The sequence below is a fragment of the Dermacentor andersoni genome, chromosome 8 (assembly GCF_023375885.2).
Source record: "Dermacentor andersoni chromosome 8, qqDerAnde1_hic_scaffold, whole genome shotgun sequence".
Taxonomy (NCBI): domain Eukaryota; kingdom Metazoa; phylum Arthropoda; class Arachnida; order Ixodida; family Ixodidae; genus Dermacentor; species Dermacentor andersoni.
Window position 1 is genome coordinate 100137196 of NC_092821.1, and position 26250 is coordinate 100163445.

The 26250-nt window shown below is 46.6% G+C and overlaps 1 protein-coding gene across 1 annotated transcript in view; it reads left to right on the forward strand.

Annotated features, from left to right (window-relative positions):
- Window positions 1–25944, forward strand: part of Cht7 (chitinase 7) — a 200528-nt gene extending 174584 nt beyond the window's left edge. The window contains exons 10-16 of the mRNA XM_050176876.2: window positions 7390–7513; window positions 9891–10015; window positions 12008–12131; window positions 13387–13572; window positions 15904–16023; window positions 18409–18601; window positions 20808–25944. Coding sequence (XP_050032833.1) covers window positions 7390–7513; window positions 9891–10015; window positions 12008–12131; window positions 13387–13572; window positions 15904–16023; window positions 18409–18601; window positions 20808–21013 — 1078 coding nt within the window. The 3' untranslated portion in view covers window positions 21014–25944. The remainder of the gene's footprint in view (window positions 1–7389; window positions 7514–9890; window positions 10016–12007; window positions 12132–13386; window positions 13573–15903; window positions 16024–18408; window positions 18602–20807) is intronic.
- The last annotated feature ends 306 nt before the right edge of the window (window positions 25945–26250 follow it).

Sequence of the window (26250 nt, forward strand, 5' to 3'; positions counted from 1 at the left end):
GTTGTACGCAAAGGTTACGTACGGCAGGATCGCGTCCCAGGTCTTGTGTTCGACGTCGACGTACATTGCTAGCATGTCGGCGAGGGTCTTGTTCAGGCGACGATAATCGACGCAGAAGCGTAGGGTTCCGTCCTTTTTCTTTACCAGGACTACAGGAGAGGCCCACGGGCTTTTCGACGGCTGGATGATGTCGTCGCGCAGCATTTCGTCGACTTATTGCCTAATAGCTTCACGTTCTCGCGTCGAAACTCGGTAAGGGCTCTGGCGGAGTGGTCGAGCGCTCTCTTCGGTTATTATGCGATGCTTTGCAACTGGTGTTTGTCGAATCCTCGATGACGTCGAAAAGCAGTCTTTGTATCGTCGGAGAAGACTTCTGATCTGTTGCTGCTTACTCATAGGAAGACTTGGATTCACGTCGAAGTCTCGTTCGGGGACAATGCTCATCGGGGTAGATGCGGCTGAATCCGAGAGGAGAAAGGCATTGCTGGTTTCCACAATTTCCTCGATGTATGCGATTGTCGTGCCCTTGTTGATGTGCCTGAACTCTTGGCTGAAGTTGGTTAGCATAACTTCCACTTGCCCTCCGTGGAGTCGAGCGATCCCTCTTGCGACGCAAATTTCACGGTCGAGCAGTAGATGTTGGTCGCCCTCGATGACGCCTTCTACGTCAGCGGGTGTTTCAGTGCCGACGGAAATTATTATGCTGGCGCGCGGCGGGATGCTCACTTGATCTTCGAGCACACTCAAGGCGTGGTGACTACGACAGCTCTCCGGCGGTATCGCTTGATCTTGTGACAGCGTTATCGATTTCGACTTCAGGTCGATGACTGCGCCATGTTGATTCAGGAAGTCCATGCCGAGAATGACGTCTCGTGAACACTGTTGGAGGACAACGAAGGTGGCAGGGTAAGTCCGGTCATGAACGGTAATTCTTGCCGTGCAGATCCCAGTCGGCGTAATCAGGTGTCCTCCAGCGGTGCGAATTTGAGGGCCTTCCCATGCAGTCTTAACTTTCCTCAACTGGGCGGCGATGGGTCCACTCATGACGGAGTAATCGGCTCCTGTGTCTACTAAGGCGGTGACTGCGTGGCCGTCGAGAAGCACGTCGAGGTCGGTGGTTCTTTGTCTTGCGTTACAGTTAGGTCTCGGCGTCGGATCACGGCTGCGTCGTGTTGAACTGAAGCTGGAACGTCGCGTCGTCAAGTCGTCTTTCGTCGGTGTAGTCTTGGCTTCCTGACTTCGTCGGGACGGCGGCGTGTCGTCATTAGGTCGTCGAGGTGGTTTCTTCGTCGTCTTCGTCGGCGGCGGAGGATCTTCGTCAGTTCGACGAACAGCAACCGCACCTCCATCGGTTGCTGCTTTTAGTTTTCCGGATACGGGCTCGCTGACCGGCCCCGGGCTGGGCCAGTGTATGGTCGGCGCTGCGGCGACAGGTAGCGGCCTGGTGATGGCGAACGCGACGGTCGTCGAGAGCTCCACTGAGTAGCGGCGAGGTAGTCGGCGATATCGCGAGGGCGTTCACCTCGCTGCGGGCGCGGAGCATTGACGGCGAAACCTCGCAGTCCCATCTCCCGGTATGGGCATCGGCGATACACATGGCCGGCTTCTCCGCAGTGATAGCAGAGCGGACGGTGGTCGGGGGCTCGCCAAATGTCCGTCTTCCTCGCGTAGGTGCGCTGGGCGACGGGTGGGCGTGCTGGCGGCGGCGGCGGCGGCGGACGACGGAATTGCGTCGTTGCAGGGCCCTGCCGTGGTCGCGGAGGGGGACCTTGACGGCGTGCGACGGCGGCGTAGGTCATCGCTTCTGGCTGGGGCTGCGGTAATTGAGGTTGCACCTCAGGAACCCCAAGCGATCGCTGAACCTCATCTTTCACGATGTCAGCGATCGAAGCTACTTGAGGCTGCGACGAAGGCAGGACCTTGCGCAGTTCTTCGCGCACAATGGCCCTGATGGTCTCTTGAAGGTCGTCCGAACCCAGTCCTTGGATGGCATACTGCGGCGTGTGCCCCTGGCGGTTATATTGCCGGGTGCGCATCTCCAGAGTTTTCTCGATCGTCGATGCCTCTGCAGAAAACTCAGCCACAGTCTTCGGTGGGTTACGAATAAGTCCGGCGAAAAGGTCTTGCTTGACGCCGCGCATCAGGAAGCGAACTTTTTTCTCCTCCGACATTTCCGGGTCGGCGTGCCGGAAAAGACGGGCCATCTCCTCCGTGAAGATCGCGATCGTCTCGTTTGGCAGCTGCACTCTGGTTTCTAGTAGAGCTTGGGCTCGCTCTTTTCGCACGACGCTTGTAAACGTGTGCAAGAAGCCGCTTCGGAAAAGGTCCCACGTCGTTAAAGTGGCTTCCCGATTCTCGAACCACGTCCTGGCGGCGTCTTCCAATGCGAAATAGACATGCCGCAGCTTGTCGTCGCTGTCCCAACTGTTAAACTTAGCGACCCTCTCATACGTTTCGAGCCAGGTTTCCGGGTCCTCGAATGTTGATCCGCGGAACGTCGGAGGTTCCCTGGGCTGCTGCAGCACGATGGGGGACGCTGGGGCTGCCATTGGGGTTGCCTTGTCCACAATCTTCTTGATCTCAGGTAGAAGACTGTGCTCCGGGGGCAGCTGTTGAAGACGGCGGCTTGCTCGATGCTCCGGGACTACGTTGGTGTTCTCTTTGCGGTCCGGGCTTGGATCACGGCTTGTCGGGGGCGTCCGGTACATGAACGAAAAGCACCTCCACCAGATGTCACGTGGTGGTGACGTTGAATAACACAGTAGCAATACTGTGAACGACAAAACAAACTTTTATTGGGCGAACCTGTGCCCACAAAACAGGCTACACTTATAGCACAACGATAGCGGCGAACACGCTCGGCGATCGTCGAAAATCTGATCAGCGGGTCAAGCGCGTCGGCTTTTATACAACAGTCGTCGAATGTTCCAGACTAATCGTTGGGACCCGCATGCCTTCCACAAAGTTCTACAACATTCGAGTCACGCGATGAAATCAGATAGCACAAGGTTCGGCGACAACAGACAGCCGGGTAGAAGCATCGATAACTTTCCAGAAACGTCGGATACATGCAGGCGCGTCCCTCGCTGTGCGATTACAGTTAAGCGGCGAAACGTGGTCGGCCGATAAAGATAAGCACACGTGTCAATATGATACGGCTTGTCCTCGTGCTTTTACGTACACTTCGCGGTTTACCGTGCGTAGGTTTGTTCATAATTTGCGTTGCTCAATGGACGCGTTTATTACAGAACTCTTAGGAAGCAAGTACTCTAATCTTGCGGGAAACTATTTTTGATCACGTATACCCAAGCGGAAGTGCGCAGACATGTTTGTATAAAACTGCGCTAAATGTCGGGATGAGCGACTGTTGTCAATACATATGAAGCTAGCTTGTACTACTTGGAACGCAGCCTGTAGTGCAGCACACGGAACATCGTGGTTTTCTGTAGGTGCCACATAACGTGAGAAGCATCATTAATTGATTACTTTGCTCAATAAACAAACCAAGGGCGCTTCATAGATATGGCTCCTCACTCTCACGTCGGCAAAGCAGCCGACGAAGACTTCCGGTACACACAAGTGAGACTGAGAGCTGCAAGAGCTACAGCTGTAAATGTGTTCACGTAGTAGGCTAAAGTATTTGGCTTAAGTACCGCATAGGAGGGGCTTCGCAAGCGATACTCTTAACGAAGAACGCAGTATGGTCCTTAAGACAAGGGCCCTCACACGTCGAGCAAAGGCCAAGGCCACAAAGCAGCACCAGAGATGGCCAACAGGCCAACAAGATGCGCACGTCACGACACACCCACGCTCACTGGCGTGGGAAAGAGCGTGACGTAACGGGAATCATCAGGCAGGTGCCCCATCAGGCAGACTTATCCCGCTGTGAATAACGATTTCCTTCCTTTATGACGTTAATGGAAGCTGTGACGATACTTTAGATCCTCGGAAAAGGTTATAATTACTCGCTTGACAAGCTGATCTCTGAATTACGGAAGTAAATGATACAATATATATGCTGCATGGTTCCACAAGACCTCCACGGCAGCGCGCATGTGTTACATAACTGCCGAGAAAGCCATGGATGGCCGATGTTTCGAACCAGTCTGAAGCTGTAGCACAGCCGTAATCTAGAACATAACTGCAAAAAAATGTATAGTGTCGTCCAAAGTGCGAAGAAATGATAGCAATATGGAAGGTCCTTCGATACTTTTTTTATAAAAGTACTTTGATGCTAAAGCAGCAGTAGGCGTAGTGTGCCTAACGGAAAGCGTTTAAGGGACCATGCTAAGAGCATCCGCAACAATAAGAACGGTCGCTCAAGCGTACGCTCGATTATCATTGAATGGTTCTAGTCAGCACATACACGATTTAGAATTATACTACATGCAGCGAAGTACCGGCACGGGAACGTGAACAGCCACCATGGCGATCACGCTAGGTGCGTATGTGCTTTAGGCAGAAGGCATCGCGGAAAGCTGCAGTAGTTGGGACTTGTGCATGTGAGACATTTACAGAGTTCGAGGAAAGAAGAAGGAAACATGTTAGAAGAACGCAGAACGAAAATACAGAAAGGCAGAAGGATGAACCGAAGGGATGGTAAACAGGGAAGATTCCTCTAGGTGTTTCCTTTGTTTCTCTAAGTGCAAGAAATATCTCAGGTAATGATGCGTTTAAACGACAATGTGCTAGAAGCCTGTGAATTTATTTTAGTGTGTGAGACTTCCTGATGGAGTGCACTGTGGTACGGCGAGCTTTCGTCTGTACGAGGTATAAAAAAAATTGCGCTCAGCGACAGAGGGCAAGTATGAGGCTCAAGTTGTTTTTTGTTGAGCACTTATTAGCAGAATTTTGTGAGATCAACGTTGAACATAGCGTCCTCTTTTCTGTACATTGCTGAAACGATAACGTCGAATCGCGTAAGTACGTGGTAATCACGCGCCTTGGGCTGAAGTGGGGCTGTGTCGGAAATCGCGAGGCGGGTATGAATTCTTGTTCCAAGCGTTGCCAGAGACGAACGAAACTGTGATTAGAAAATGTAAGCCTCTGGGTTATCTAGATTCCCCTACAGAGGCGCGTGAACTTCGGCAGCTCGAAGAAAGGTTGGCAGTGTTGGCGAAATTTTAGAAATAAAATACATTTCAGGGTTTACCTCGGAATCCAGACGTGGGCAATCCAGGAAGCCCGTGAGGAGGCGTTGAGGCAGGGCCTCGACGTTCCCCCGTGGGAGACCTGAGCCCGGGTCGCCTTAAACCTTGCACGACGTACAAGAATGTTGTATGCATCCGTCCAACGTCCGGGAATGGCACAATAGGTTGTAAAGGACGCGGTAGGGGAGGTCTCCGGATTAACTTTTACCACTCATGGTTCGTTAACATGCACAGAAATCTAAGCGAACGAGCAATTCGGAAGCAGCAGCAGCTTTAGCAGCAACTTACGCCAGTGGAATCTGTTGCCGTATCTATTGCCCCGGCTATCGCTGCCGCATCGCACGGTTTATATTCGACGAGATGACGCGCTAAGTAGCTAACTTTATGACGTGTAGTATTTAAATTTGCTTTGCATCAACAAACGCTCAGCGCCGATGGCAAATATAGAACGAAGCGGTGCCAGTGCCTGCAAGCATTAATACGCCGGCGCTGTGAAGTTTGCGCATATACAGAAACGAAAACAAAAGAAAAGAAAGAAATAAGCCCATCCAAATGAGAGATCAATTCAGTACGCTCATGCCTGTTTCGTGCATGTCAACTGATTCCACGCCTACTGTAAAAAAACAAAAACAAACTCAAATAAGGCGCATCAACACACGCGGTGACGAGCCCTTGGCCCTACATGTCTTCGTAGGATAAAAAGAAGATCGTCTGGCAAAACTGCCTCGAAGGCTTACGCAGTGAGTCACTCAATTGGCCCTGAAGCGGTAAACACCAACTATATCAAGCTAGAGCTGAGCCAAAAGCCGGAAGGATTTAATTTACGTGTTCTACGCATACCGCGAAGACGCTAAGCAGATGGAGGCTGAAGAGTTTGCCGGGCTGACCTTTTCTCCGAGGCTAATTTATGACGCGAGAGGGCAGCGAGGCACGCTCGTGGTCGGATCTTCGTGAGAATGTCGACGCGGAAGAAAGCAACGACGAGGCCCTGCGTTTACAAACACAATTGACCGTGAACGGAGCGGCACGAAGTGCGGTTCACCGAGTCGTTAAGCGCTCGTCGCGATGGCGTAATACGTTCTCACGACCCCAGGCCGGATGACAGGGATGAAAGGCTCTCGCAGGAACCTCGCACGCAAGCTCAGAGGTCAGAGGCTGGCGCTAACAGATGCCGACCACTACACGAAGGTGACATCAGGTCAGGGGATGAGCGTTTCCCTGCCAAGGTTACCCAACGTGCATACAGCTGGAAGGTCGCCATTGGCACCCGCGCGTCTTACGAGCGAGAGAGAGATAGAGAGAGAGAGAGAGAGAGAGAGAGCACATTTATTATGTAGGGGTTGGGTGGCTTTCGTACGTGCCACCGAGGTCGTAAAGCCCATTGATTCCATGAAACACAGGGGTTACTTGCTCAAAGGGCAGAACCGCTGACCTTCTGGAATTGACGTCGTTAAGCAGGCGCGTGCTATCGGAGTATCGTGAGGTCGCGTTGTGTCAAGGGAGAAAGCACGTGTTGAGCAACTCTAGACAAACGAGGATTCACACGTCAAAACATCGAACCGTTTTGCTGCCTATAAAGGAGAATACGTTTTTCTTTTGTTGACGTTGACATGATGGAAATGCACTTGCGCATTAAAACACAAGTTGATAAAAAATCATTCGGGTAAATAAGGCTCGACCGGAGCTTTCTACCGTAGCGTTTTGCATTGCTTGGATTGTCTTATCGAACGTTAGCATAAATAACGTATACTTTTGATCAAATAACCAAGGGACATACAAGATATAGCATTAGCAGGCTTAGGCAATACTGTCAAAATAATGCGTATCCTGTGTTTCCTACGTACTCTCAATCAACAGTGATTTCGCCCTAACTCGACCACATCTCTGTCATTTTGCTGAGCACGGAGAGCGTCGAAAACCACCGCCTAAATAAGTCCTCATGTACAATTACTCCTTGAGAAGAAGACCATCTGCATGGGCGTTTCAGAAGGATGTGTCATACCTTCCGTAAGTTGTTTGAAAGACTATTGCTCGGCTGCAAGTTTTTATGTGCCATATATGGCACAATTTGTGATGCAATGGGAACCCTATAAGCCGCCAAAACACCTTTGGTATTTTTGTATACTACTATTCGGAATAAACGCAGCAAAATTTTACTTCGGCCCCTGTGAAAGTGTCATTTTGTCCCGGATTTGTCACATGAAGAGTCACTGCTGATTCTCATACCTCTTTTTGGCAGGCAATCCCTGTTCGTGTTCAACGCCATCGACTTCCTGCGGGAGAAGGGCTTCGACGGCCTCGACGTAGACTGGGAATTCCCTCGGGGTGTTGAGGACAAGAAGAGACTGGCTGGACTCATCAAGGTACTTGTCGGTCTCTCTTATCTCTGTGTACATGACGACGCAGTATGATGCGACAGGACTTGAAACAATGTGAAGAACACAACTGCAAGGAGTGTCCTATTACATCATAACAAATGTGAACCAACTAGCTCAGCAACCAGTAGTGTTAGGATAAATCTCTTCTGATAATGGGCCCCACTTTAGGTTATTGGTCTTCTGTGAAGCATGTTCCGATAATAGTATGTTGCTTCTGAGTCATGATCCAAGTGATAACTGACATAATGCCTTGAAAAGGGACTATGCTCGTTCAAGTACAGGACCTGTTAGCACGCTCTTTCTTCTCTCGTTTTCAATTCATATTGTTTCGTGTGGTACTGCACCATAACGAAAATGAAACAAGTTGCTCCGCAACAAGTAAATATATGACAATGTGTGGTGAAAATAACGAAGTGACATATTTTTATAGAACAACATGCACAAGTAGCTTCGACGGCGGCTGTCCGAGGAGTAGTAAAAGCCGAAAACAGCCCGGTAAACTGTCGGGAGCAGAGATTCACATTGTTTGGTGCCGTAATGACGAGTAGCGAGATCTGCACAGGGAAAACGGAAATGCTTATCGATGTTGATGCATTACGAGAGTCACCCTCATATCTATGTATGTCTGAACTGAAAGTTTCTTGAAGCTAAAGAAACACATCATTATAGGACAACATAATCTTGATTACGATGTGTGTTGGGGGCGTCAGTATAAACTTGTGCTCTGCCAATATTTCTTTTTTCTTTTTTCTTGCGTTGATCTAAATGCGTTGGACAGAACAGCGAAAATAGCGCAATAATTTAGCTGTAATTCAATATTTTTTGTGACGTTTCTATTATATTTCATCACCTGCTTCATGTTCATTCATGTTTGGTGTGAGGTCAGGCAATAAAGAATAATCTACCTTTAGGTATTGGAATTAAATATTGTCTTTATGACAGGAGACAGACAAAAGTTTAATGATATGGAACGCAGAGAGGTAGGCATGTACATTTCTCTAGCCAGCAAATGTGCGGTGAGAGAAAGGATAGCGGGAAACACAAAAATAATAAGATGGGTGATGATATCTACAGAACTAAGAGGCATAACAATTGATGGGGAAGTGTACTCAACTGCCTTTGGTTTAGACCTACATATTTTAAACTGTTGGGCAAAGCTTAGAAGACGTGGAAAGAAGACTTATGGCCACGCCAACTACCCAATATAACGTTACCTGACGACGCTTGGCTGTCGAGATGTTTGTGCAATAAGATGTGTGTATTGTGCCGCATACACTGTACCCCTGGTAAAGTATATGGGGGCATTGAGAACTTACAGCCGCTCGTAGTGGTTGTATCTAACGCTGAAACGTTTGCAATTTCAAGACATAAAGTCTAGTTCAAGTTAGTTAGCAATATTCTACATAGCGACGGGGTTGTAGTCTTACGCTGGGCGGCGATGCTTTGGGGAATAGCAAGATAAAATACGAGTTCATGGTAACAGTGTGCCGCGCTACACGACGAGGAAACAGAAGGAAAAAGGCAGACACGCGTCCCTACTTTCAGCTACAGCTATTTCTCGCACGTATACGATACGTATGCACACGGGGCTAAAGAAAACAGTACACAAGATTATCAACTAAACTGAAAGGGCGTGACTAAACACGCACCGACAGAGAAACACACCATAAACCGGGTGCTTTTGCTCTATGCTCTATGTGCTGTTGTTTAGTCGCACTGTATTAGCTCAGTACTAAAGTTGAACAAACTGGGTCTCGCCACGATGTTACTAACGCAAGAATGTCAGCATTCAGATGGACAGATCAACGAGCAGACGCGTGTTCCAGAGTGCAATAACAACATATCAAGCAAAGTACTACAGCGATAATTGCAGGAACCGCATCTCCTCTCTCGATAGCGACACCCAAAGCCTGCTCGAACACATTTCCGTCATGTTCTTTTGCAATTTAATATGCCCCAGTGACATCTCCTGTCGTCTGACTTTGGGCCCAATTCAAAACAGTTTTTTCAAAGACCCGGACGCAGTCGCACTTTCAGCAATGCATACATATGGCCGAATAAGAATCCTTATAATGCTACAAAAGCTATTTCAAGTCATTTAGACATGCGTTGTTGGCACACCGTGCCTATCGTGTGCGTGCTTAGACGAAAGCTGTAGTTGAAAGTAGCGTTGTGGTGTGTCTGTCATTTGCATGCTCTGCTGTCGTACTCTCGCGCTGTACCGACTTATAACGAATGCGAACCGTTCAGCACAACAACATGCTTTAGCCAATGAAATGCGGGCACTTCACAAACGGTCTCTGGAACAGTGCCTTCCGATGCCTAAACGTCACCTCATGGCTTTCTGCGTTCTGCGTTGCAGGAACTTCGCGTAGCCTTCGACGGCGAGGCGCTGGCGTCCAAGAAGCCCAGGCTCATCCTCTCCATGGCAGCACCGGCCAGCTTCGAGGCCATTTCCGCCGGATACGACGTTGAGGAGTTGAACAAGTGAGCTGATGGATCATGCATGACACGTTCGAGTTGTCATACCCTCCTTAGGCGCATTGCGCTCAGTGGTACTCGCCAAGCCAGCTAATCAAAAATGATAATAATAATGAAATGAATTAAGTTTAACACGTTTCCCACATCTTTCAACGCTTCTGATTGTACCAGAGCTTCAGTTGTCGCATGAAATTCACATTCTGCAAGATTGGCAAAATTTTAATGAAGATCTGAATGTTCCAAATCTGTTCTTCAGCTGCACGCTTTTCAAGACTCTGCATAGGCAAGAAATATGGTTACGCTAAATTTTTCAATGGACGGAGTTAGCTGCTGGCTGGAGGGGATATTCATGCATGAAATTAGGGACCAAATGCGTTGGGATAACATTTGACTTACGGTGTTCAGGAAGCTACGTGTGCTTAGGAATTTAGAAAGATTAAGCTTTATCAGTAACTTTGCAAGAATGCCTAAAGCATACAAGCGGGAATATTATACAAATCCAAGCACTAAATATAAATTCTTTTATAGGCGAATGATGGCAGTGCCAGAATTTTCTTGCGAAGCATCACATGGCAAGAACGAATCTGGGTATCGACGGTGAGAAAGTGGCAATGGCATTCAGTGAGCAAGACTTAGTACAGGCTGAAAAAATTCTACACGGACACAAACCCAGTTATGAGCTCTCAACTACTGTCACAGTAAAATTCAGGATGTTGAGAGTTTTCAAGGTTGCCTGTTGTTGGCATGAATAATTTGTCAAGATAACAATTAAAATTTACCCTACAGCCACAAGTGGTTTTATGCGAATATGCGCTGATATTTACGAAGTCTTACTTGCCTCATAGCAGCCATATTGTGGTATACGTAAGCAAGTGTGAGTAGGTAGCAAGATTGTGTGTAGTTTCCAACGTCTTGAGCAAAAAAAATTACGGGTCTGTTTGTGGGTTTGAACAAGGGCCCGCCAGTATAAAACTAGATGCTAAGCCAATCAGGTCACAGACGCAGGCGGATTTTGTTCGTTCGAACACCAACTGGCACTTTGACACGATTACAAATCAGCAGTTTTCTTTAAAAAGCAAAAGAACGTGAGCGCACGCCAGTTTCTATGAGGCCACAAACGAAGCGATGGATTGCGCAAATAATGTGCTAGCTTACTGCTGTAATTACCGTGTGTCATGTAGCATAAAAGCACTAGCACTCCAGTGTACCACGTATTTTGTCCGTGGCAGCTGGCGATTTTAGACTTTGTGTCACAGTACAACACCGTCGGGATTGGGTCATTTTCTCGTCCTTTTCCCAGTGGAAGCTAGCACTTATAGCCGCACTATGACACTGCGCCGCCTTCGGGATCGGCCCATATAGAAACGGAACAGGTTGCAACTTTTCTTTTGCCACTTTCACTGCACTGCTGTCATCGCACATGCGATCTTTTTGTTTATTCAACATATACAACAGCTACCTTTACACAAGCACGTTGGTCAATATAACATTTTCCAGAACCCCAAACGATGCTGGAGAGCCGCTCAGGTCCAAAATGCTATACATGCATCATTTTCTTTAGCCTTTGACGGTTGAAAGGACGCCACTGCGTGGGTGCTGTTTCTGGCTTCGTAGAGTCGACTCGGCTTCTTGCTGCATGCACGCTAATTGGATCTAAAAGAGTGACGAGTCACTCGTAACATTTGCGAGCTGTACGGGAGGGGCACAACGCAACCATGTCTCGTCTATGTAGTTGCCTTGTAATATTTAGGGCTTCTTTAATATATTAACCATGCTCTGCAAGAAAGCTCACAAGCCCGAGTTCAAGCTAGAGAGAGCAGAGAGTTTCTATTTGCCACGGTTTTCTTAGCGTTCCCTTAGACGCTCATCCTCAAACCAGGTAGCCTAGTGAGGGGCCAAAGAAGCGTTCGGAGCGTCCAAGAATCGTCTTGGATGTGGCAACTTCACACAAACCGCAATGATGCCTAGAGCTAAGAAAATCACTCGCCTTCCTCGTAGGCACGTGGACATGATCAACATGATGACGTACGACTTCCACGGAGACTGGGAACGCCAGGTGGGACATCACAGCCCGCTGTTCCCGCTCTACACAGCCAGCAACTTCCAGAAGAAGCTCACTGTGGTAAGCAGGCTGCGCCTTTCTTTTTTCCCTAAACGCTTGGAAGACGGTGCTCAAACGTGTATGCTGCTACATGTTAAGAAGAAGATGGGACCGTGAGGGCAGAACCGCCTGCAGCACCGCCTTCTGACATACACCTAGGTTATTGCTTATGGCACGTGTGTGTAGTGTCAGTAGTCTAGAGCCAATGCGCCATATGCGCTTTCTACCACTACGCTTAGGTGGAACCCATCCGTTGCCGATCCGTGTTTAGCCGATGCGTTTCATTACAGTTGTGTATGACGTCACGATCTAAAACTGTTTGATTCCTTCGCTTTCTATTTCGAAAGTGAGTTTACACTTACACCTGACAAATATTGTTTAAGCTTTTGTTTGAATACGTCTTCGTCAGGCCCAATCGGAACAAGAGACGGTCAGGCACAACACGAGCGTCAAAATTGCTTTTGCCAGAGCAGACATTTATCACTCAGAATAATATTATGCTACGAACTATTGAAAGAGATGGTATAAAAGTGTGCCACTGCCATTTCGTTGTTAGGGTTCAATGAATATGATCTTCAACAGATACCCTCAGGTTCGGTGAGCTTGTTGCAGTACCATGTAATTAGGGCAATGTATGTGCCGGGAATCCAACCAAGCGCATGTCTTTCAAGTGATCGGGCCTGCTTTTGCCCTAAATCTTCCGGAAGATACCTTGCTGTGAGGAGCTACTTCAATAAAGACGGGTTTAGTAAGCCACTGGTCTTTGTGCCCGACCATCGCGATGTGGTGACCTCATTCCAGAAACGTCCGGTCCCGTACTCTCGTTTAAAAAAAAGATCTGTCCTGCCACAGGGTGCAGCGCTCTAGCAGTGCCCGCGACATTTGCGCGAACCCTGTGCTCGCGTGACGCTTCTTGTTACACATGGCATGGGTGAATTCTCCACTACTATTGATGTGTGCACCACCGGCTGTTGCTAGCAAAATAGATGGCCCATAAGAAACCAAGTGCAAATAGAGCCCTAACCGGTTAAATAGACCAATTCACTACGTACCAAAATACAATGTGGTCATTAGCGTTTATATGGGAACATGCGGATTTTCATATAGCAACTGTATGAACACATGGGATTACGGACACTGGGCATACGGAACACGCGTTCTCCATATACGCGTATTGCTTCTGTGAAAACGCATTACTGGTTATGCCTTGATTTCTATATGCTCAACCGTGACACTTTCGGCGGCGACCACTGTACTCCTTCTCTGTGGGGTGCAGGACTACAGTGCGGGTGAGTGGGTGCGTAAGGGGGCCAGCAAGGAGAAGCTGCTGGTGGGCATCCCGACGTACGGGCGCACCTTCACGCTTGGCGACAACAACCTCACCGACATCGGGGCACCGTCCATCGCCGGTGGGAAACCCGGGAACTACACGGGCGAGACGGGCTTCCTTTCCTTCTTCGAGGTATGAAGGAAGAGTTTGTCTTCTTTCATTTGAAGCGATCGAGAGCCTCTTCTTTATTGAAATGTACTTTGAAGAAGGATGAATTGATTGCCTTTGTATCTTGTTTATTGCTTCGCCTTCTTATGCAGTCGTATTTCCGGCAGTGCAATGTCTGTATAAAGAGGTAAGCAAAAAAAGAAGGGTTAGCTAGAGTGAACCCCGATTGTCAGCACTGCACTAGGAAAGCCGAGAAAAGGGGCCAAAATGATAAAATGAAGGTAGGAACGAAAGTTATTGTAAGCACATAAATGAAATAATTCAGTTGATATCATTTTGCTTTCTGCGGTTCGTCGGCTCTCGAAGGAGTTTGCAGGGAATGTAGCTAATGTTCTTTAGAAAGTGGTGAGCCTAGTCCCCCAGTCTGTCTACAATTTACAATCTTAACACGTTCTTCTTTGAAGGCAGAAAGACACTGGACCTAAAATCTATTGAGCTTACGCATACTGATAAGAAATGATGAATCGTTGGTTGTTGGCTGTTGACCGTTGCTTCATTTTTTTTCAAGGCTGTCGTATTCCTAATTGCGTGCTTTTATGAATACATATCAGTTGATAGTAACTACTCGTATTCAGCTCATTTTACAGTGCGGTTCTTAGGCGCCCGTTCCTGTGGTGAGCGTTGGCGTTGTCTCTTGTAACGGAGCAAACGAACACAGCGAAGGATGAAAGCAAACGCGAAGCGCAGCAGGAGATGAACGATGGTCCTAGCTTAGAGAGCGCGAGGAGCAAAGCAGAGAAGGGTGTAGCGGGATCATGAGGCGGAAAGCGGAAGAAGAGGGTATGGCGAAAGCGTGAGAACAAAAGCGTAGCACCGCGCAAGACGGGTTGGCGGGGGACGATGGCTACGAGATGGCGCGAGAGCAGTGCGCGTCACCTTAATGGAAAGAAAGCGCTTCATGAGGGGAGCTCTGTCTGCGGCGGCTTCTGTGAATCTCGCCCAGACGTCACCCACACGTTGCCTCTCGTGATTTCCCGCTTAGCGAGGCAGCCAATATATCGCAAATTGAAAACACGTATGCAGCTGCGCTGAAATTTCCGATATCATCGGTGAATTTTTTATATTAATCCATTTGCGCGTTGCTTACCTTGGATCACTTCTAACTTGCCCACTTCGTCATCGTTCAACAGAAAGATGGTGGCTTTCTTTTTAGCAATTGGTACTACGAATTGTGCGATTCTTCGTCTTGTGAGGCGGCCGAAGGCCAAACACTGTGAAGTGCCTCCCCTATATCAGTGGTGGCGTTCATCTAGTTAGCTAGTTTTTTTTTTTTCACATGCGTTGGCCATGTCGCAAGGTCGCATGTCTTTCACGTAAGAAGCGCAATTTTCTTTCGAGTAAGATATGTGTCCAGGCAAAGTGTTGAGTTTGAAAAACCTGAAAGCTCCGATTGGTCATGGGTATTTTCAGAAAGTGTATTCCTTACTTGTGTGACTGCCACGCATATAATGTTGTGGTCATCAAGCAATTAGGTGAACTCAGTGACGCACTGATAAAAAAGCATGGCGAGATTTTGCGCGCATCTGAGGACGCATTGATTCTGCAAGGGAGAAAGTGCACTGCTCATGTGGCTGAATTGTCGTAGGTGAATATTAAATATTCTGGCATATATTAAGACATTACTGTAGTAATCGAGCTACCAGAGTCATACAGGCAAATTTGTAAACCGATTAGATTGCTGCATGCTTACACTGTTACAAGAAGTGAGCGCAAAGGTATGCGTTAGCTTAGGTAAGTTAAAACTTAGATGCGACCTCTTAAGCATCTTAGATATGCGATTTTAAGGTACACCTTCACGTGTAATCACATTGCTATAGCAACACTAAACTTCCATACCTGCACTGAGCAATGCAGTTTGACTTCGGCTGAACTTTCGTACGGCAGATTCTCTGAGTTTTGAATTTCTACATGCATTTATTAACGTAAGTGCAGATTGTGCAACATGAATGAAATGTTTTATGGTTAGAGCCCATTGTCTACGGGGTTGTAATGTTCTTTGATAAAATGAATGAATTAATAAATTTTTTTAAAAAACGCAATCCATAGCTTAATCTTGAGGTGGTGGAAAGTAAGTAGACTTACCTAGTTTTGATCCTTTAAGCACTGTTAAAGAACAAAAGATTCTAGCGCGTAAGAGGGTGCCAAAAAGTGTTTCTTAGTGATTCTTAATATCGCACAGAAGCGCATAAATGGTACTGCATTGCGTGCGTTTCAACACTGCAGATTTTATGACACAAATCAATCCGTTAGATGAACCACGCGTGTCTAATGAGAATCTGCGTTTGTGTAAAACAGATCTGCGATCTCCTGCGATCCGGAGCAACGCTTGTCTGGGACAACGAGCAGATGGTTCCTTACGCCTACAAGGACGACCAGTGGGTCGGCTTCGATGACCAGAGGAGCCTCAAGCTCAAGGTACGTTAACCGCGTTCTGCTTGCTGGTGGTGTCAATATTGTTGTCGAAAATGCCGTTTGGTTGCACGGGATGCTACTTTGCGAGAAACACGTAACACGAGGAACATACAGCGTTTCGGCTGTTTGTTGTTGGACGCTTTTGTAAACCGAACGTACGTATCCTATTGAAGAAGGGCCAAATTAAGCGCAATTTGTGTCTGTGTGGCTGCCCTTTGGACAGCGACATTAAATACAATGCGTAGCACTGTCCCTAAAGCGACTGTAGACACAAACATAAAATTTAGGCACAGTGACATATTACACTTGTGTTGTCAAAAATGTCCCAGCAGCTCTCTCAGAGCAGGAGTTCTATTGGCTTGGAGAATCACAACAGCAGGAAAACACTTTTTCCTCGATTTAAATAATGCGACTGCACGTCGCCCATGGCACGGCGCACCCTTGACTGCCCCTGCGCTACATAAGGAAGTGTGGTGTTCTCTGCGTTCAAAAGCGTAGGGATGCACAGAGTCGCTGACTCGGAAAGGACCATAGAAAGAGCTCCACGTCTCCTGAAAAAGTGATCAAATATGAGCGGCCACAGCGCTGACACCGCTGACACCGTACAGATGGTTGCGAAGTACCGTTAAGAGTATTTAAACACGTTGTTTAAAAGCGTATCTGTGCGCTGGACCTTTCAAAATAGGTAGAGGGGGGGGGGGGGGCGATGATGGGAACAAGCTACATAGCAGCATCTCCCCAGCCCTCCTCCGATATCCGCTTTCTTTTTCGCGTGCTATATATACAACGTGAGGCATTTCGCTGACGCACAAGGAGAAAGGAAAAAACCCTAATTAAATACGATATCTATATTCATTCAATAGCCGCTTACGAAACTTTAAAATTGTAATGGATATTTTGTCCGCAGCCAATTGTTTTAAACGGCCGGGAACCACGCAACAGGCACAAATTACAGAATGTGTTGATTATCGCTCAGTGATAAATGCGTAGCACTTTGTTTCAGAATTCTCCGTAGGTGAAACGTAGAAGAAACACCAAAGTTCGTTACACCTTCCTGGAAATGGAAAACATGCTCCGCAAAAACTGCCGTGTGCTCAAAAATGCCTTGTGCTCGAGGCACAAGGCATTAACAACAAAGGCTGCTAATAAGGATAGTATGAATAACTATATTATGCGCTTACACGCCATGTTTCCACCATTTTGAAGCAAAATTCTGAATTACAATAAAAGAAGCTGCTGGCAGACAGCTCAGTGCTCTGCTCGGCAACAAAGAAATTACAAAGAAATTATATCGTGTGACCTAAGTTTGCGTTTATTCTCTCCTCCCCGTCAAGCAGGCCAAAAGGCAGCTCATTCAGCATTCTCAATGTCGCATTCTGAATTGTCAATGTTCTTTAACCTTTATTTGACATTATTGTCGACACAATTTGTGATCTCCAGGGACGTGGTGCATGTGTCAGTTTATAACACAGTTGAATCGATTGACCTTCAGGTAGCTTTAATATTTATTGTATTAGTTATGATTGCAATACAACATTGGGCTTAAGTGGCTGACTAAAGTTGGTTTTCATAGAGGCCAATGGGGTGGAATGGAGACGGAACTCGCTTATGAGTTTGAAAACACGAACACACTTCAATGCTTTACATTTGCCGCAGACATGGTTTGGCGACGCTTGGCAACGGCCAATTTCGATTAACGTTGTCTTGGATAAACCTGTAGAAATCTGACCAGCACGTTAGCTAAAAGTCGCCCCCCCCCCCTCGCTTTAATTTAGTTAATCACAAAATTCCCTTATCAGCCTTGTACTTTATTAGGCAAGTGGAAGTCGAGAAGAAAATAGAGGACCAGATACTATTATAACAAAGAAACAAATCGCTACAAGTTGATTTGTATAGCAGAATAGAGACCTCAAATGCGCAATAGACAAGTTCTAAAAGAGAAGCCGTCAATTTATCTTGAAGAAACGTGTGCACAATAATACGACAAAAATACATATACAAATCGACAGCACGATATGTTACTATATATCGTGACGCCACTTTAATAAGTGGCGTCAAAAATTCAAGGCTATAATAATAATTGAACGGTCGCAGTGCGTTTCCTGCATTCCTTTCTTTTTTATGGCATTTCTTTTCAGTACATGAACATCCGCCAGCTTGTTTTTAGTCAAGTACACGTTGCTTAGAAACCGAGCCGACAGGTTCCTAGTTCAACTTTCTTATATAGGTACTCCTTGATTAGAGGCCCACATTTGCTTATCTATTTGCTTCTACATGCCGCAGCGCACATCTTAAGTGACATAAATGAGCCAGTGCAATAAACTGCCGTGCGGCCCCTATGTGAAAGACAAGATTGTTCAGACGCACTGAATGCGGATCTGTGCGCAGGTCCAGTGGCTGAAGCAGGCCGGCTACGGAGGGGTCATGGTCTGGTCTGTAGACCTCGACGACTTCAAAGGCACGTGCACGGGCCAAAGCTACCCGCTGCTGACGGCCATCAAAGAGGAGCTGAAGGGATACAAGGTTGCCAACTTGGAGGTGGCCTCTTCCAACGTCTTCAACTCTTACGGACAGCTCATCGGTAAGGTTTCATTACTCGTCCACTGGTCCGCAATGGTGAAGCAGTTGTAGGAGTCTAAAGGCAAACATTGGAATACGATTACGTTCAAGCACGACAACTAGCACAGTAAAGCTCCACGTTCCTAATCTAAGCACGAACCGTAAGCGACACGCGAGAAGACGGATAGTCTTTTACGCAATGGATATAGGTTGCAGTTCGTTGCAGGAGGAGGCCCAGGCTTAAAGGCTTCTCTATCTTTTCCTTCCTCTTTCCCTCTCTGGATCTGCCAGTGAGGCTAACAAAGTAAAAGGTCGGGACAGGCGGAATTCCATGTCTCATTCATGTGGCGATGCAACACAGATGGACAGCCCAAGGCCGTGACTAATATGAAATGCAGACTCCGATATCGGCAGAGAGAGATAGACAACGACGTGTGCTGACGCTACATGGTCGTAGCCTCCGAAACCACTCGGAGCTCGGAGGCAAGGCTCGGAGGCAAAGGAAAGAGGGCTGGAGTATTAGTATCGTAAGCGCAAATCATAAACAGTATGAAATTACATTTATTCCTTGGGGTTTAAGTTTTACTAGGTTTCGATTGCAGCTTTATCAAGCTGTTTTGGACAGCTTTCTTTCAGCTCCTCGGTCTTTAGTTTCGTTTCAAGATAAAATAATAATAATAATAATATTAATAATAATAATAATAATAATAATAATAATAATAATAATAATAATAATAAATATTACTACTACCATTATTATTCTAAACAATATGTCTTTACTACAAATTTGGTTGCATCAGTCTAAGCCAATTTTATTGAATTACTCAAAACATCCATCCATCTAAACCAGGAGAACACGATGCACAACACTAAGGGATTACGTTTGTTCCAGCACACTCTTAAAGGGCCCCTCACCAGGCCCCATAGCAAATTTTAGTTATACACTGGAAGTTGTTACGTGTCCTCTAGGGAGCGTTCTGCCGCAATAAAGTTGTCAAATTGGCTCATTAATAGCCGAGATAGAATTATTTCAGTGCCGCGAACCCATGATTTGAGAAGGCGAGCTCCACTGCATAGCAGGACACTCTCTCTACTCGCCCCGTCCAGCCTCCGCAAGCGAAATTCTTTCCGTGCGTTCTCCAATACTGGACCTTGAGGATCGCGTGACGTATATGTCGCGGGTCCCACCTTCATTTTTTTCCTCATTTCTTTTGCCTGCGTTGCGCGCGAGCTATTGTGATGTCTCCTTTCGCGCATCGCATGCTTTTGCGCGCTGTGCACAAGGACACATGAATAGCTACACGAATACTGGGGAAGCACAAGCGGATCGCAGAGCATGATCATGTGCTGGAACACGGTAGAAAATAGTTTCGGTACCTGCACGACCGTGGGAACAAGCAGACGAAGCGGAAGCACCCCCATCTCTCTCGCTTCGGTGCGAAGTAAAACAAAAACACGCAGACATTCCGTTTGTGTGCTGTATTATTTCTCTAAACTTCCATTCGTCGATTCAAGCAACAGATCACACAACTGACAGATTTTGAGTTCAATAATTCTCGAAGTAACGTGCTACCAATGAGCGACGTCCCACTGCGGACTCGAATACGTAGGCGAAGGGGCACGATTACGTCACCGTCCGGCTTGGAGCGCGGCGGCCGCGAGGAGTAGGAAAAACCGCGTTCGGTTTGAAATGTCAGATCTTTCCGCGGCGAGTAGCGATGTAATAATTTGCAGGCACGATCGTTAGCGCGCATTGTATGCTCTGCGCTTGTCAGCTCAGAATGGTCAGACCTGGTGAGCGGCCATTTAAAAAAGTTTACACCCTTTAGGTCTTATCTTGTCTCACAACAATAATCGCATCTCCCTTGCTTGCGTTTCCTTTCTTTAAAGCTGGGAACCCGGTAGTTCCAAGTCACGAACAGCATGCGCGTTATGAGCGTGACACAGCATTCTCGACAGGAAACTAGCGAGCGCACGCAGGGCAGATGACGATTATCATTGCGGAGAAAATATACACCACAAAAGGGTGCAAGTGTTTTAAGAGTGCAGTTCAGAAAATTCAGCCGGAAAGCAAAATTGCACGGTAATGCGCATGGTCTGCGATCGTTGTGAGACAGTGGCAGGCTAAGCGGGCGCTCTCGAACCTTAGCCACCAACGCTACCACTTGCTCTCAAAAAAAAAAAAAAAAGAAAACTCTTTTCGAAGCAGCGTTTCTTCTGCCACGCAGATCCCGACGAGGTCGTCTGTGACGAGGAGGACGGCCACATCAGCTACCACCTGGACAAGAAGGACTGCACCATGTACTACATGTGCGAGGGAAAGCGACGCCACCACATGCCGTGCCCCACGAACCTCGTGTTCAACCTGAACGAGAGCGTGTGCGACTGGCCGGAGAACGTCGACGACTGCAAGCACGTCGCGAAGAAGTCCTAGTAGTCCGGCCCGCCTCGCGTCTTTTAAAGAAAAATTACGCTACCTTGTCGTCGTCGTCGCCCTCGTCGTCTAAAATGAACACCGTATCGACGCGTAGCACTTTGTGGAACTGTGTTCTGCGCTGACAGCCCGTTTACAGGAACTTTCACCGGCATTCTGTAGATATGTTTTTCAGAGGCTATATTAGTTTCGGCCAGTACATTGTTTTATTGATTGTTGGATTGGCTTTCCGGCAAATTAGTCGGTCATTATTGCCACGGTGTAGTGAGTTTCAAATTTATCAATTTGGTGTGCGTAGGATGTCGCGGATGTCACGTCACAGATAACGATATGGCTGCACTAACGAACAAGAACAAAACTGACACTACATCAAGAGAGAGCCTTTGGCCTGTGCCCCGTGCACACTGGGTTCGTTTGAGCAGCGACTAGATTTGCCATTAGTGAGACATGGCACAAAAAAGTTCACTTTTGAATGGGAACTCTGCCAAATAGAATCGTTGGGTGGTCTGTGCCCACGATCTTCGAACTCTCCGAAATTTCTAGTGGACCGCACCAGCAGGGACGTCTTCGTGATTCGTTTAACCACTTGCAAAGCGGCTGTAGAGCTGTACATTGGGCTTAGTAAGCAAGGAATGTGTGCTTTCGGAGCACAGAATAATTGATTGACGTGGCACTGCGCGCACTGTGCAGGACTTTTGTAGGGTTTGAGGAATTCGTGCAATAATTTCTTTAATTGGGAGAAGGGCAAATTTTTGTAGCTCGTCATACAGCGAGAAATGATGTCATTTGTGCGTGTGAAAATTTTCTTCTGCTTAAAACGCGTCTCTCCGTTTGCATTTGCACTGCCACATAATTTTAGCTCGATACAATCCTTCCCATGAGGCTTCGCGCGACGACGACCGACAATAATAAGCATCAGAATTAAATCTCTCTAGGCGGTGGAGCGGGTGACGTGAAATGTTCATATTATGGCACCGCTCATGACTGAAGGCCTTGTTATCCAGCTCCGTCTTTTTCCGCCATCGTGTCGTATAACATACGTTTGCGTCGGAGCGTCGATTTGGTGGTTCGCAAAAAAAGACGAGCACGGCCTTTCAGGATTGTAGCCGGGTAGGCCGTGAGCTCAATGCTGCTCTGGGGGGGGGGGGGGGTCTCTGCAATGGCGAGCACTGTGGCGCGATCATCGAGAGACTCGTATAATTATGCCACCTGCAGCAGTGTGTTTCTCGTTGCCGCCTAAGTATCTATATCTTAGACATTTCTTGACGGAGAATTCGATTTTGGCGTTCTTGCTTAGGATTCCTGTGCAGTTTCGCTGTCATTAAAATTCAAGTGACCAACTGTGCAGCATTCTATCGCGGACAGATGAGATTCGCAGGAGATGAGTAGAAAAGCGACAAAATGAAGCGCTATCGTTCGATGTAGAGAACACAAACGTGTGCATGATTAAATGTTCGTGCAATACGGCGTTTTGTGCTGTGCTCACTGAACTGGCCAATAGCATAGGTTCGAATTATTGGAACCGTTGCACTCTTTATTCTTCATTACTGAGTGTTAGCGCATGCGTTCCGTTTCTCCACGATAGTAATTGCAAAAAAGCACTGAAAATGTATATCTTTATATTTTCTTGGACTTGTTCTCCTCACGTGTCTTAGTCGTCGACAAGTCGTGGCACTTGACAAATGAGTTAGGGCCGATGCAGAAGTGAAGTGCAATTGTAACCGTGAAGTGAGCGATGGGACCATCTTGCGAGACAATGTGCCTGAAGTATTGACACTTAACGTACACAGTGGCTAGCGTTCCCGCAAGCCGCATGTGTCAAATTGAACATTCTAACCCAGAAAAAGCTGCTCTTAGGCGTGTGGCACTTGGAGTTGTGCTAGGACGAGCCGGTACTTAACAAAGACACGCGTCATGTTCTTCTTTTCCCAAACAGTACATTAAAGTTTAACACCATTGCGCTTTTCTCACATCAACTAATGGTGCTACGCGATGTTTTTCGCCAGCGTTCACTGATGTTTTCAAGGAAGCTTCTTCCTACGAAAATGTTCGTAAAGACTGCGTTGGTCACAAGACAAACTGAATTAGGATTTGTAGCCAAGAAAAAGGAGCAAGGCCACAATGACGCAGCGAAAACATCATCATTCCTAGGTGGGAACCGACTAGCTGAGCAGTGTGCATTTTAAATTCTTGTATTTCGTCTTTATTGAACGTTATCCTGTGTAATAATGTTCCTTTAGTGCTCGGTTGATTTCAAGGTGTTCTTTGTTTTGTGGGCGCATGAAATGACATGTAAGGGTTCCCGTGAAATTATTAATGTTTATAGACGTATGCCGCGCAAAAACATTTTAGGTTATTACATTCCGCAAAGCACAGACAATGTATAGCCAGATTAGCCACTGCCTTTGATGTAGCGTAGCTGAGAGCTCAAAACTCGCTTTGCAGTTTATCTTGCAAGGGACCAATGAATGTATTTATGCAGAATATCAGGCTTCATCTGGGAACCGCATCACACCTGTATAGACTAGTGAAAGGATGTAAAACAATAAGAAAAACGAAGTGGCTTGAAACGTTTTTTCGACTTTGACACCGTCATTAAAAGAGGTTGGCGAAGTGTGTTTCGGGCAAGACAAGAAGAAGCAAAGCTTGTTATACATATTATACATTTCTGTATTGTTTTAATACGTTGCAAGAGTATTTTGTGTTGTAAAAGACATTTTGTGTTAGTGTAGAATGTGTGTGAAGCAATCTATATTTCTGAAGTGAGGGAACGTGGAACAGGTGTCAACGTTTTGGGGGACATCGTACTCCGCCAATGCATTTACATAGTTTTTCCCTCTTTAACTTCTTTTACGTCACTTTCTGTCATGAACTGCTTAATTGCGCCCGCTTTGGATTGTGGGTCGTTGGATGATCAGTACTTGCTGAACTCAATATCATTACTCCTTGATTTCTTGGAAAGCTGCTTTATCTTTCCTCTTTATTTTTTCATTTTATTATTTACAGACAATGCTTTCTTGTGCGGGGAAAAAGCATTTATGCTTGAACGCGATTTCCGAACCTACTTTTCGAACCTATTAGTTGTAGGTACTGCGTATGTGCGGTGTTTGATTGTTTCTATTGATTTTCCCCCCCAAATAGGCAGTTTTTTTGTGGTTTAGATAAGAAACCTAGCATGGTCGGCCATTCATGGAAGCAAAAAGACGAATGCTTTGTCTGATGCACGCAATGCTCAAAACTGTTGAACCAGCCTTCCCGAGAAACTCTTTTTTTAACGGTACCTTCCTTGGGTCTGGAGATAAAACGCCCTATCTTAGCCAAGTTAATCTTTCAACGTGCCGATGGTATTACGCACAGAAAACGCAGCGCGCATTGTCGTAAAATGTGCCGTGCTTAACGCGTATCATAGCACCTAAACCTGCAGGCTCGCTTTGTTAATTTCTGCATGACCTGGTGCACTATCCAAAGAAAGCAAATCACCTTTAAACGTGGAAACTGACTGAAACGCGAGCATAAACAGCCACAATAACTACCCCAAAATCTACTTCCCGGATCAGTATTCAAGTGCCAGGAAAACTTTATGTAAGTGAGAAAATCGTGAATGGTATCTGACAGACAAAATTCAATTGTCTTAGTAAAGCCTAGGCCTAATGATATATTGAGTAACGCATTGAACCCGTACGTGGAATAACAATATCAGATATTTTTCTAGATTACAGAGCTTGTTTTTGTTTGAACATCTTGCCTCAATCGTATTTCTTCAAGGTCTTGGAACGCCGTCGCGAAGAATATCTGCGTTTCGAAGCAATGCCAATGCAAGCAGATGTTTCTAGGCTTATTGTAGTCAAGGAGCTACTATATTCATTAGGCAACTAAAAGAAACACACAAAAGGAATGTTAATATATTTAAAGCTACCAGACGCAATGTTCGGAAGTGTGAAAATTTTCGGTAGGCTTTTATTCGTGTGATTAGTGCTAGAAGGGCCACTGCCTGTGATACCCGGTCGGACAAAAATTGCAAGATTGTTCGACTTCAAGAACGCTCAGGCAAAAGGGCGAGGAAGAATATTGCGTTTTGCTTGTTTCATTTTATAAATTTGCTGGCCATACAAAAAGTGTCGCTTTTGGCCGTATGGACAAGACTCAGGCACCTCTTTTCTAGTTTAGTTCTAATCAGCTCGGCCCTGGTGCCCGATTTGCTTAATGTGACAATTTACCATAGGCCAAATGAGTTATTTCGAAAAGGAATGCCTCGAAAAAACAAAAGGGGTGCCGTTTAGAGACAACGCGTAGAGTAGCTTAGCTTTAGTGAAAGCTGATTAGTGAGCAATGCGAAACGTAGACTTGCCTTGAATCATCAACAAAAGGGTCTTTCCTTGAAATGAATAACCCTCTTATTATGCAGCCATCGATTGTGGCAGAAAAAAATGGTATGAGTACATGCGGATTATTTTTTGTGCCTATCTATGTCTGGTTTCGCGAGTCATGTCCTTTTTTTTTATGTAACACGTTTCAACATGTGTTTAGCTCTTGTTTCCCCATTTACGAGTTAGGTGTCCACTTTAATTGCGAACCATCGCCCAGTGTGTTTTCCTCAACGCGTACAAGGCTTGGCACCAGGGCTGGCAATTGGGCCCCACGACAAGGAGGCAGGAGTTCGCCCGGCGAACGTCTCTCTGTCGGAGTTTCTTATTTATTATCACGCATACCGCCTATGACACTTTGCAGATTGGGTGTGCTCTTTTTTTTTTTTTAATCTTGTTTGTGTTTTCTCTTCTTCTCGACGTTGTTCCCTATACCGTGTCGCGCTGCGTGCTTCCAGCCGAGTGCGAGGAACTGGCTCGACGAGGTCTCGGCACTCGAGCTTCTGTACAAAGTCGACTGCCATATGAGAGAAAGAAAGCGAATAAATACAAACGAAAAACACCAAAGACGACTACTTCTATTGTTACGGCGCCCCATGGTGCATTCAAAAGCGTGGGTAACCAACGCCAGACGATCATGGTGATCGCGATGACGATGTCGATGACCTGAAACCATGGCACACACCCAATAAAGTGGATTGACCTAGAACCGAGAGATGCAGGTAAGATGCATTGCTTGAATAGACTTCTAAAAGCTCGACGAATAAACGAAGCGAAGACCTGCGGTACCATTGGTATCGTGTGCGTGTTGGTGAGCGCTGTGATTTGCAGCAACGGGTGATGTCGTTTGTACAATAACATGAGCATTCAAAT